This window comes from Tyto alba, unplaced genomic scaffold (assembly GCF_018691265.1).
Source record: "Tyto alba isolate M040663 unplaced genomic scaffold, T.alba_DEE_v4.0 Super-Scaffold_1, whole genome shotgun sequence".
NCBI lineage: Eukaryota > Metazoa > Chordata > Aves > Strigiformes > Tytonidae > Tyto > Tyto alba.
The window spans coordinates 5899347-5912885 of NW_024881261.1; the positions used below are offsets into that span (position 1 = coordinate 5899347).

Consider the following 13539-nt stretch of genomic DNA (forward strand, 5'->3'; position numbering starts at 1 on the left):
GTTTGTTTGTTTTTCTTTTTTTTTTTTTTTTTTTTTGAGCAAGTTACAAAATCAGATGGGGAAAGATAAATATACATTTAAGTCATAGACACAAATACTAAGGTATAAAACTGAGTTTGCTTTTTGAACTACTCCTGTCCACCTCCAAACTCTCTGGAGCCCCAGGCTCAGCAGCACTCATCTCCTCAGAGTTGGCTTGCTGTGACCAGCGAGAAAGGTTGTGCCTTTGCATGGCACTTGAGACAAGGCGCATGCCGAGACACTGATCAAAAGGGAACAAGCTTTGTTTGTGGTTAACTTGAAAATACAGCCAATCCCATACCTGCATACAGTTCAGTTTTACGAGACAGATTGCTGGGCTAATCTGGATGCAACCTTTTTATTGAACGTAACTTGATTTCAGTGGATAAAAAGGGCCTTCACTGACTTTTGTTGGAAATTCTCTCCTTTCCCTTCTCTTTCTTCTTTTTCCTCCTTTCCTTCCACCTTCGCAGAGCCGCCAACCAAATACCAAATCTCTCAGCCCGATGTATATTCAGCACTTCCAGGAGAACCGCTTGAGTTGCGCTGTCAATTGAAAGACGCCGTCATGATCAGTTGGACTAAGGATGGGGTCCCTTTGGGGCCTGACAATAGGACAGTGATTATTGGGGAGTACTTACAGATTAAGGATGCTACACCCAGAGATTCGGGCCTCTATGCTTGCACTGCTGTTAGGACCCTAGACAGTGATACTCTGTACTTCATTGTAAATGTTACAGGTGAGTTAAACATAGGTTTTTGCATTTAGAAGCTGTGAAATATGATATAAAGGCACATTATGATATAATGTGAAACATCTTACTTGGGCACAGCAAGTTAAGCTGAATTCTGTAGTTATTTCAGGTATTTTCCCCCTTATCCTGACCCTGGAATGGACTCAGTTTGTATATACTCCTTTTACTTTGTGGGATCTATAGTGATTAACAGCTGCTGAATAGCCCTCTGTTTTATGCCACTATGACAGGATTAAATTATACAGAGTCACTATGATGATGATAAAGCCAGTAGAATGAATACAACTTTTTTCCCCTCACACCAGAAGAGGAAAAGGGGTGTCCTACATCCTATAAGTTTAGAGATAAATCATCTGGAGACACTCAGTTCTTCTCAACTGAATGTCTTTAAGAAAAATAAAAATTGTAAGTGGAGAGAGATTTTTGGAGTTAGCAAGCTCCCTGTGGAAACTTTGTAGTATTTCAGGATTATTAGCTAGTTTTGGTAGAATTTTATAAGAATAGCACGCATTTTGTGGCTGGATTTTCTTTTTCTGTAGCTTCTGCACAACTAACATAACATCCGTTCTCCTTGATAGATAATCTAAGATATAGCATATGGATTTATTTGTCTGCAAAATAGGCTGATTTAAAGACTTGATTATTTTTAATGTGCAGATGCTCTTTCCTCTGGGGATGATGAAGACGACAATGATGGGTCTGAGGACTTTGTGAATGACAGCAACCAGATGAGTAAGTAACAGCGAACTGCCAGAAGTCACTAGCAAGATCCACATGGAAAATAGTGTCCCGTCTTTTGCACTCCTGCCTTCTGAGCTTCTTGACTGTTAACTGCATGGGCTGTCAAATAGTGGTATCTTTGTCCTTTTCCATTTTCTGTTTCACATAGTTCGTCACTTGGAAAAGAAAAAGAAAAATAAACTAATATTCTTCTAAACATGCTTTACTGGTCTGTACTTTCTTTCTCCCTTCTTGCTAGCTCTTCTGCAGTTTCCTTTCTTCCTAAATCGAAGTTCAGTCTTTGTCTGGTTTAGACTCTTACAGATGGACTGACTTCCCTGAACCTGAGCTGAAATCTAACAGAAGAAACAAAGGTCCAGCTCACCTTGCTAAAAGGTGGTATGGAAAGTTTAAAAATAAAATTAAGTTGTAATGAAGCAAATCCTTCAATCCTTAATCTCACCAGAAATCTCCCCAGGGAGAATGAATTTGGAGACAATGAGTTTTTTTCTGTCTACAAAGGACCTCAAGATTTGTTGCAAAGAAAGCGATCCAGCACTAAAACCACATTTTATGTTACTTATGTATGATGAAAATGGGCTAAAAGAGTCTTAAACCTATCTGAATGTTAAAATTTCACTCCCTTTAGAGAATTTGGAAAGCTATTAATAGGCTCTAAATAGAGCAGTTGCTAAGAAGAAGAAGAAAAAAAAAAAAGTAAAATTCATATTGGTTCCTTATGCCCCTATGCAATGTTGCAAAATCCCCGTGGTGACTGCTAGTGCTTTGTCTATCGCTATCGCTCATGCTTTGTAAAGTCAATAACAGTCAGAACACAGAAATTCTTCATGGGAGATGTCAGCTAGTTACTGAATGCAGTAGCCAGGTAGTATATTTGCTCCTCAGCCTGATTAGTAATTGGCAGCTATACTGTATGCCTGGAACACTTGTTCAGATGATAAAGTACGAGCCTGATTTCAGCTCCCCAAGCTAGTTGCTGCTGTATATTGCTGCCCCTGGTCTGAAGCTGTGAAACATTAGATGCTATTTAAAATGATATAAGTTCTTAGCTGCCTGTTTGGCCCCTGCCATCTGTTAGTGTGATTAACCCTGTCTGATTCACAGGTGCAGCTTGAAGTGGCTGAGATTAAGCAGCTGGAGGCTGCTCTGACAAAGGAATGTGGTGGCAAAGATAATTGGCGAGTTTGGAAAAGGGACACTGCTTTTAAAAGTTGTCTAGGCAAAACCCACCAATCCAGGCAATATTAACGTTCCCCTGAAAAGAATCTATGGGTAGAAATTCCTTTTAGGAAACATGCCTATGTCTGTTATCACTTTAGAGCTTTATTGGTGGTGGTCAGGAAAGGGCTTGCAATATTTTTGGTGCGTTAGCAAAGACAATTGTGCTTCTAATCAGTGCTGATGGCTTTGGTGATTTGTTGTGAGCGCAAATGGCTTTTGGAAGCATGTATAGCAGGAAAAAAAGGAAAGCACCTGATCTCAAGGCAACTATACTCTGTAATGTCGTGGTAAGGATTCCTGCCCTTAAAAGCTACCCGGTGGTGTCCTCTGCAACACGAGTGAGGTACTTGTAATGTGAGCTATCATTTTAAAATTCTGTTAATCAATCTTGATTCAGGAGCTGGTGAAAGGCCATTGACAATTTCTGTCTGCCAGGGATGGGGTCTGTACTTCAACAGGGGTCAGTCACACTTTCCCTGCTCAGAATGAAAGATGCCTCTAGAGCGTGAACGTTTAAACATCTCGGATGGTGGGGAGAGCACAAACTCTTGCGGTGTAGAAAGGAGGGAACTGCAAGAAGACAGATTGCTCCTGAGCAGAGCGTTACACAAACAAGTCCTCATAAGATTGCTCTTTACAAGGTGCCCACAAACTGCTGGGGCTTGTTGGAAGCTGTGGATGGGTGTGGGGACCAGCGCAGCCTTCCTCCCGATGCCTGAGCACCTGGCGGGGGGAGCTGGAGCCGGGAGAAGGATCGTGGCACTGCATCCCTGCAAGGAGTCTGTTGTCAATGAAAGGTTTCATCACAGTAACTCAGCTGGATTAATACAACGTTGCTGAAAGAGGGTTGTGATTTTGGCAAGATCAGAGCTGTGTGAAAGTTAGGGGTGGGGCTTGGTGTAGTACTTTTGCAAACCGCTGGATCTTGCCTATCTGGTGTCTTCTGAGCCTTCCCATCAGTGTTCTTCCTCTAGATTTTATATCGTGTCCAAAAGACCACATCTAACTTAAGATACTGTGTTGCAAGACAGATTGAAAAGCAAATGAGAAGTTGAGTTTAAGTCCCCCCGAGCATGCCATGTGGCAGGCAGTGATGGGTAATGGTCAAATGCCCTTCCACCTTCTCCTGCCTACATTAGGCAGGGTAAATCCAGGACCTCACAGGAGTCCCTGGTTGCTGCTCTTTAAGAGAAGTCATCTTTAAGTGTTTCCTGAATCATGGTTTGAGCTCTGTAGATCTAAAACAATTTAGCTGATAATTTACATACAAATTACAGCTGCGATCATTAAGGATAAGCAATGGAAATTGGCCTGGTTATGCCTTTACCGATGGAAACAAAAGGCCATAGTCTTCAAAGGTTGTTGCTTTTTGATGAAACAATTCTGATAAAGTCCAGCTGTCCTGGCATGTTAATTATGATGTGATGAGGCAGGAAATGGCTGTAGTGCCTTCTACAGGAAACTGAACCTTGGCATTCCCATTCCTGCATATTTAAAACTAAATCAAACCTTTTAGAGCTGTTTTATTTATGATGGTAAGTATTCTTTTTAAGCTTTTGAAATTTTCTTTGCCTCTGTTACACATATATTTTTCAGAGACCAGGGTCTTTAAATGCAAGCAGAGAGGGTGTTGAGGAAACCTAGTGTAATTTTCAAGGCTACCTAGAAAATACAACTGATCTTGAAGTCAGCGGAGGCTGTAAGAGGCTAGGTAGCTGTGAGGAGCAACTTGTGCTCGGGAGAGGAGGGCACTCACATGTACACATGTGTGTTTGACCATTTGCCCTGTGTGTATTTTTACGTAAAAGGCATGCATAGCAGATTTCACTCTGCTTTTGGTGTCCTTTTAGCTTGACAGATATTTTAACTGTCTGAAAAAACACTGTGGTAGATTTGTTCCAGACTGCATCCTGAATAGCTTTTTATTACTTCCAGCTTTTGTTGAAGGGATTAGTGCTTGTGGGGAAGGTGCAGGATTGGTTCCACAGCAAAATAGTACCCCTCTCCACAAAGTGGCTTTGTTGGTAACTCAGTTTTCCTCTTTGTTGTCCTAAAGAGGTACCTTAGTTTGGGTCTGGAGGGTCACATCCAAGGACATTGACCTGGGACTTCCTTTTACAAACCTAAAGGCTGATCATCATCAGTTTCTACTGGCAGCAGTGGAGAATCCGTTGTTGATACTTACTGCCTCATCCTCATCATGATTTTAAGGGATAGCCCTAACTCAAGGGATTTCTATAGTCCTGACTTGGTGCTGGCAAGGCAGCAGCTGTTGTGATAGTTGCACTGAGGTCCATCAATAGTATTTTATTCTGGAGACCCCTGGGTAGCCCTGAAGATGCTGCTATTCTGTCTTGAATTCTAGTCAGGCGACTGGAAGCTTTATGACTTTTTTTTTTTCCTTATCAACCTTTAAACAATTTCTTCTGGGCCAAGCAATGGTAAATTGGCACCAAGAACAAAAAGTATCTAAATGTAATCCACATGCTGTTCTTTTCATGCCTTGAAGAATTTCAGAAAGGATGAAGCAAGGTTCAAATTCATCAAATCCTGTAGAGTGGAAACCCACTCAAGGGAACAGCAAAAATTGGATGTTGCCTAGAAGTGTTTTTTAATTAAAGGTCAAATACAATAGTACTGAAAACCTTGGGGGGGTTTGATGTGGTCATTTCAGGCACACTATTGCCTGCTTGAGGTGCTTGTCAGGCAGGCTTGGAGTTGACTACTTTTGTATTTCTTTGTATTAGATAAGTCCAAATAAAAATTGAGGAGTCCTGAAGTGAAGTGGTCCCCTGGGCTGCCTAATTTCAATTTCACATGCAGGAGATTTGCCTGATTAGATGTAATGTATTTGCAGTGGAGTGCAGTGTGGGTCAGCAGGATATTTTCTTCACTAATGAGAGCTCTAAAAGCAATCAGGAATTCCCACCCGTTCCCCTGCTGCTCGTTACGGCTATGTGCTGGAGTCTGCCCTGTTGTTACTGTGAACTTTTAAGAGTGCTGCTACCTACTTCCACCTGTCCTGTTAGCAGAGATGGGATGCAATGGACATGCAAGAGGACTTGGCACTTGGTGGTATATACTCGTTAACTATGTTCATTATTGGTTTCAATGAATCTGGTTGCTTTTCCTCTCAAGACAAATAGAAGTAGTAAAAGGTGCTTTTAGTTTATGATAATTTAATCTATAAAGAGAAATGCTGTGTGTTAATCGGATCAGTTGCTGTATGAAAGCAAAAAGTGAGGGTGACTGTTACGGTTTGTGCACATTGCTTTTTATCTTTTCCCATAAATACGCTGAGAAGCTGCCAATATAGGTTGCTACTACCAAGTGAAAAATGGTAGGATGTCTTGAAGCGTTTTCAGACGGCGTTTTCAACATGTGATGTCCTCATGTTTTTCTCCAAGCTCCCCTGTAATTCAGGAGCATTGTAGGTTGTGCTTGATGTGAGTTTGTGCGAGAAGACGCTTTCCAAGCCGAGTCCTTTCTCCCAGTCCGGGGAGTTTCCTTTCCCCCTCTCTCTGTGGCACAGATCTGAGTCGCTTCTCTTCGCTCCTGCCCGCATTCTCCTGGCCTCTTCTCCGTTCCCACCATAGAGCAAGATTTTCCCTCCCTGTGCTTTTGTTGTATAAAAGTCTTATTGGAGCATTTCTTTTCCAAGATCAGAATTGTTTTTTTTTAAAGGGTGAGGGTTGATGGAAAGGGGGGTTATATGCAAGAAAACCAGAGGATGAGCTGTCGAAGCCTGTCTGGATGAAACAGCCTTGGTTGGGGAGCTGGTGGTGACTGGACCCTGACCAGCTCAGATGTCCTGGTCCTGGGCAGCACCCTGATGGGAACTTCTCCAGAGCTTGGTCCATCTCTCCTGTGTACCGTAGAGCAGCGTTGTCATGGGTGAGCTGTGTGGCCTGTGGGTTGGAGGTTGTGCGTGCCACTGACTGCATCCAAGGTTTTTGCGCTCTACACATGTGAGAAGGTGCGTGTGATGGTCACTTCTCATCACGTTCATGCTGGCTGCAAAGTTGGCATTGTCTGTTTGGAGTCAAATCTCTCAGTCTGAGATACCAGTATAGCTGGTTTGGATGGTTGATTGTGACTTTGACCTGCCACGGTTTACTCTGACTTTGTAGGAGTTGTGGGTAAGGCCCGATAGTGGTCACCTTACATTGCCTTGTGGAAGATGTTCAGCAGTCCAAAGGAAATATCCTTTTAATATATCGATACCAACGTGTAATTCTGCCTTTTGCTGATATATTTGTAATGTAATTTGGTCTTTGTGTGTAGTAGTTAATTCCTTTGGTTGGCTTTGTTTAAAGTCTTCCGTTGTTCTAATGTGATCCTGGTTTTAGCAAATAATGTTAACAGTGATTTTCCTTGCATTCCTAATTCACTTTAGTCTGTATAACAATTTCTTAGCGTTGCAGTTAAATTTTCAATAGTTACCTGATTTTCTATTTTGATTACATGGACAAATTTGCTTTGCTTTTCTACTTCATTAATTTTAACGCTAATTGCCACTTCAGGCAAAAAAAAAAATCACTTATCGTTCTTAGCATCATTATAAGACTTGCTTTTAGAATGTTTTCTTTATACTGAGATGTTGTTAAAGGATTTATTCCTGTATTTTCTATCCAGCTGTATTTTTATTTAGAGAGGGGGGTAGCAGGATTTCTGAGTTTGCACTGATTGTAAGAACTGCTATAAATATTTGAGGAACGGAAGAGTTTATTTATAGTGGAGTGTTAGGCTGCTAATGAAGGAAATGAAACAGGGCTGAGAGAAATAAAGTTATTTTTCTGGACCCCTCTAGTCCTAAAAATTCCACACTAATCTGATTTGCTTCAGGAAAACTCCATTGTAAAAGAAATTAATGTTTCCTACTATTAACAGATCTTGAATCTTTAACTTTTTAAAAACTGTTATGGTGAGACAACTGAAGCGATGCCATGAAGATGCTGTGCAATGTAGCCAAAGTGGTGCATAGATCCAGAATCTGGGATAACCTTGTTTATGGATCTATCTGTCCAAATTTACTTCTTGGAGGGTAAAAACAGATGGGTAGTTTTATGTTTTGTTCTGCTGTGTTGCCTGTACTGGTACATGACAAATGACTGAGAATCTGGACGAAAGAGGGGTTTTCCATGTGCTCCTCATGCTCCTCGCTGGTCACAGGCTGGGCCAGGGCATGGCAAGGAGTGAGTAGGCCAGGAGAGCCTTCCCAGGGGCCAGTAAAAGTGGTCACTTCTGTAAATACGGGCTGGGAGAGACACTCGTGTAGTGCCGTGGTGTTACCATCACTGAACACTTGGGCTTTGACAGGCTCATGAGAGTGGGAAATCCCTGCAAAATGATAAACACTATTGCTGAGTTTTGCTGTTCCTCTTCAGTTAAGGTTTCAGAAATACTTGTAAATATATTTTAGTGGTTTCTATGGCAATAACAACATAGTTCACCTTGCTGTTTTACGCTGCCAGGCAGGTAGGTATGTTTATCGCCCTTCTAAGAGATGGGGAAAGGTTAAGGCTGACGCTTTCAGCAGGTCTTCTGACTTGGTCTGCCTGGCTTCACAGCTGAGGTCCAAGAATTCAGAGTTTGCTGAGCACGTGCAGTAAATCAACTTGAGGTCAAAAGTGTCTGATCATTTGACTCTGATGAAAACTTGGTCCCTCTGTCTTACTCAACGTACACAAACCAAAGGATACCTGTGGTTAATTACTGGAGTTTTGTCTTAAATTATGTATTCAAAGCTGCAGACTGAGCCATTTGCAAAACTCTGGTCAACACTTATGACATGACTTCCAGTTATGTGCTCTTTCTAAACCATGTTTAAAATGAGTACGTGCAGCACTTTACATCTGTAGAAGGGGCTGGAAAGGGAGCTTGGCTTCCAAGTACTGATATTTTTGGATGTACCTCTTTGAAACAGGGGCACCCTATTGGACACATACGGACAAAATGGAGAAGAGGCTACATGCGGTGCCGGCGGCAAACACTGTGAAGTTTCGTTGTCCGGCAATGGGAAACCCAACACCGACCATGAGATGGCTGAAAAATGGGAAAGAGTTTAAACAAGAACATCGTATTGGCGGATACAAAGTAAGATGTCATGATGTGACTTTGCAATTTCTGTTCTTGACCAAGGCTGTCAAACCAACCAACTTGCTGGAGTCAACAGAAAATCTTTTAATGGCTTGGAGCAAATATAGAAACAAAAAAAAGTAATTGTTTTCTTCTGGGTAAGGGTGGGTGGTTTCTTTGGCTGTTACTGAGCACTAATTCTGTATTTTTAATTATTTTTTTCTCAAATTCAGGCTTGTAGCATAGCAGTGCAGCTAAGGATTATTTACAGAGACTTATTTGGGAAACTGAAGACTGACTTTGCAAAGCAGAATACAACTGTTTTTCTCTATTGATTTTCAGCTGCATTGTTAAAAACATGGCCATCCTCTCTGGTGATTGTAGGCAGTTTAATAAAGAAAGGGTTGAAAGTCAGAAGTTATTATTTTCTGTAGAGTTTATGGTCTGTGAAACTGAAATGGGAAGCAGAATTTGAGGGAAAGTAACAGCAATTACTTACAAGGGCTTGTTTGAATTTTAAACAGCTTGAGATTAGATGTTTCATTCTAAATTGGTGGTTACTGATTAAGAGAGAGTTTTAGGGAGGCCAGCTAGCTCTGTGGGTTGTGCACGGACCTTTAACCTCTCAGTATCTGCCTAGGTCAGGTCAGAAGTCAGGATTCGGTCATCTTATCCTGCTCCTCACAGGGAACGAGAGTGCGTGACTGCACAAAAGGCTGTTCAAGTGCTACCCTTGCTATCCCGTCCCACATTTCGGAGTTACCTTAACCTCTTCTGCAGACCTTCTGTCAGTGGCTCCCTCATGTGCCCGACACCTCAGCGACTTCTCTTCAAAGATGAGAAGTTTCTGAGTTAAGTCACCTTTGTCATGGTTGTAAGACCCAGCCTAGAACTTCTGCTGAGGAGCTCAGAGCAATTTGTAATGGTAATTAAGACAGAAGTTAACTGACTTTTTCAGATGAGGCAGTAAGCTCAAGACTGAGTCATGGGGGCTGCCTCCCCTGCTCCTGTGCGATAGCAGTATTTCTGGGGTGCTGCATTTTGTGATGCCCGGATGGAGCCAGGGTGTATATGCTTCATGTGCTGTTGACTTAAATCCTGCTTAGTACAAAAAAAATGTTTTCCAGTGTAGAGGAGGACAAGCCATAGTCTCTTTTCCTCTCCAGATAGATTTACGGTAGAAAGTGTCAATTTTTCCAACATTTGTGTTAGCAGAGAGTGGAGCCCAGAAAATCTCCCTGCATGAGCACTAATTATCTAAGTAGACTTTTCCATCTATGTTTGCTTACACCATAAATTACTGTTGCTTATGAGTGTACACCTGGCAACACCTTCTGCCTTTCATAACACTATGGAGTGTTAACGAATTGGCTACAATTCAGTGATTTTCACCTTTCTCAAGGCTTTTTTAAAAATAACAGCAAAAAAAAAGCCAATTAAAGAAAAAAAAAAAACAAACAAAAAACCAACAAAACCCAACCAAACTAATTCTGTCTTGGAAAAGAATAGTAACTGTTTCACTACTGACTGGGACATTATCTGAACGCTTTACATCTCATGGAGGGGAAATGCAGATATCACTCTTGAAAACCAGGAAGGAAAATGTGTGTCTTGCAAGGCAGGACTGGAGATACTTGATCTCTGGTTTGGGAGAGTGATTTTGGTGGGGTAAATCTGCCCATCTGGGGCTCAGTGCTGCTGCTGCTCTAGCCTGTGTTAGGGATCTGGGTGAGCTCATTTAGACGTGTGCCCATTAAGTGGCACAAATTAAATTTTTGCTCATGTGTATTAAACATATACAATTTCCTAGGTATGTATGTACTCTGGGAAGAAATCACAGATGCTTGTTTCTAAGCCAGCTGGATAAGTGAAGTATATACCTATAATTCTAAATCATAACTTCTTACATCTCTTTAGTCTAAAGAAAAAAGAGAGGACTCAGCTGTGGATTTTAAACTTTTTTGTTGCTCAGAAATACATCAAATTTTACATGATCTGGTAGCATTTACTTATCATTGTCATTCAGTTTACCAAATCTATGTATAGTCTAGATTCTGTCAGTGTTTTGAATAACCATCTCTAAGATGGAAGCTTGCTTTCAGTGAATGGGTATTAAAGAATGAGGCCTCTAGAGCTTCTGGAGGCTGTCCCCTCTTCTTGTTTAGATGGGCAGGATGAGGTCACTGTGGGCTTATTTAAAATTTTTCTGGAATAAAGAGAGAATTTTATTTTCCTGATGCCTTTATACCGGCAAACTTGTAATGAAGGAATCCTCAGAAAGGACTGAGTCTTTCCATGATGGTCTTTGTTCAGCAACATATCACAGCAATTTATGATAATTCTTGTATGCTAGCTTGTCTTGAGTCTGAGAATTGCTGTGTGTAAAGCAATTCTGCTGGAGATCTTCATATTTATAACATTTTGAGCGACTAGAATAGCTGGAATGAAACTTGGCCATATTTGCCATCAACCAATTGAGGTAACAGCATTCATCCCTTTCGGAAGAGGCAATCATCCCCTGAAGACTTTAAGAGCAAAGTAAAGGGAAGGAAAATGTGAAGCTTTCCAGTAATTCTTCAGCCACCTCTCTCTTGCTGCCTTGAGCTAAGAAGTCCCTTCTTTGTATTCTCTATCGCAATCAGATAGTGACCTGTAGCACTTTGTCCCTCTGACTGGGGAATGTCTTGAGTCAATTTGCACTCAGGCAGGCTAGCAGAAGGTTGTATGTGCTGGCCAAGATAGATTTGAGTGAAATTCCTCCACCGTGACTAATTCTGGGTGGTGAATTTCAAAATTGAGCCTTTTATGATTTTTCAAGGTATGCACAGAGTTCCTACAGCAAGGAGAAGGTGATCGGTTATTGAATGTCTAAATCCTTTTCATTCTCTTTTTATCTATTTCTGAAGTGGTGATAGCTCTTGCTTGTGCATTTAAAGGCATTTTACAGTTTCTTTGAGTGAATAATCTTAAATCCTCTGTGAGACACCACAGGAGCCTTTACTTTTCTGAACACCACCCAGAAAACAAATGTATTTCTATCAGTTGTTACTGTTTAAGTATTAATGGGTGTGTGTTTTCACGTATGCATTTTGATAAGCTTCATCACTACAGTCATCTTACACATATTTAAGTTCAGTCAGGGAAATACAGAGTAAAGAGTTCTGACTCTATAGGAACTGTAAAAGCCTATGGCTTTTGTACAGATGTTCTGCACTTGTTCTCTCTGCCTAAGCAGTTCCAGTATAAATCTGAACTGTGCTGATTTTGTGGGGAATCATATTTTTGCTTCTAATCCTTCTTTCTTTTGAAATTAATTTAAAATTGACCCCTTTTTACCATTTTTTTTCCTGAGTGTCAAGTTTTCATGATATATCTGTTCACTGAAGACACGTATCTTAAAATTAAACAGAACTGTCCACCATTTTTTATATGATATTCCAAAAGCAAAACATTTCTATGAAACAGTACTTGTCCTTTCCTAGATTTCTGACCAATATTTCTTGGCATTATGATTCTGGTTTAGTTTTCTCACCTCCAAGTTATATTTTAAGGGTACAGTTGTATGCGTTTGATATTGATAATTTAGTTTTAAAAATTAATTGTTTGGAGAGACTCTTTGGAAGAATTGGTTTAAAAATTTGGTGGAGAAAATGGCCAAAAAAGAGCATCTCAGTAATTTGCTAGAAGTGTCCATACCTGGTCAGGAAATGAACGTGTTGAGATTATATTTACTATCTCAATAAAGTACCATTTTTGGGTATGAAGCACAGCTAAAACATGAAAATAGGTATTGCAAAGTAATAATAATTAAAAAAAAAGGGGCAAAACCAGTTATTAAAGTGTGTTAACAAAGTATCTGAAGGGTCGAGTTGTGATTTGGGATACTTGGAATTGTTGTTCCCTGAATTTTCCTATGCCAAGAAAAGGCAGTGGCGATTGGAAGGGGTACCCTGAAGAGCAGGAGATGGAGTGGGTAGAACTGTGTGGATATTCTCCCGGATTTCGAAAGAACTCAATATGAAGTATGGCTTCAGGGAACAAAATAGTAGAAATAACAGGATAATAGCTGGCAAGGAGCTAGTTAAGTTGGAGATCTGACAGTTTCCTACAACTGATAAATCTCTGGCTGTGGACGGTTGTCCTTTTCTGGGCCCTGCACGCCTGGTGAAGATGTTCCCGCTTTCAGTGGCCTGTTGCTGCCCTTGTGTGTTTTCCTAGTGGATTAGTTCCCATGAGCTCCCTAATATGTACCGTCTGCCAGATGAGCTCAAGTCATCTATTTAAACAGCTTAAATGGACCCAGTTGGTATTACCCAGGGAAACCTATTAGGGAATATCTGGAGATCTGTAGTGCTGGTGTCTTCAGTTAGAAGGGCCCTAGTGAGCAACAGGAGGGAGCTAATGGCTTTAACCTGCATTGCCAAAGAGACCATCTATTTGCAGCTTCCATCATCACAAGGGTGGGCTTGTTCTTTATATGGTTTGTCATGGCTTTTTTGTTGTGTTTGTTTGTTTTTGTTTTGTGTTTTGTTTTGTTTTCTCTGAAAATGAGTATCACTGTTGTAGTTCATCTATACACAGAAGTCTGGTGTAAGACTTGTGTACTGTGGAAGCACTGCTTTGAACCTCTTCTGAAACTAGCTTTTACATAAACTGGTGTAATTTTTTTGGTGCTGGTTATCAGTAATGGCACCAATTTTGCTGCCCAAAGACAGGCTTTACT

The 13539-nt window shown here is 40.9% G+C and overlaps 1 protein-coding gene across 11 annotated transcripts in view; it reads left to right on the forward strand.

Annotated features, from left to right (window-relative positions):
• Positions 1-13539, forward strand: part of FGFR2 (fibroblast growth factor receptor 2) — an 88674-nt gene that overhangs the window by 20051 nt on the left and 55084 nt on the right. For 6 of the 11 annotated variants that reach the window (XM_042797793.1, XM_042797901.1, XM_042797953.1 and 3 more), the window contains exons 3-5: positions 495-761; positions 1434-1508; positions 8665-8834. In XM_042797793.1, coding sequence (XP_042653727.1) covers positions 495-761; positions 1434-1508; positions 8665-8834 — 512 coding nt within the window. The remainder of the gene's footprint in view (positions 1-494; positions 762-1433; positions 1509-8664; positions 8835-13539) is intronic. The other 5 variants (XM_042798120.1, XM_042798169.1, XM_042798215.1 and 2 more) reach the window with 2 other exon arrangements.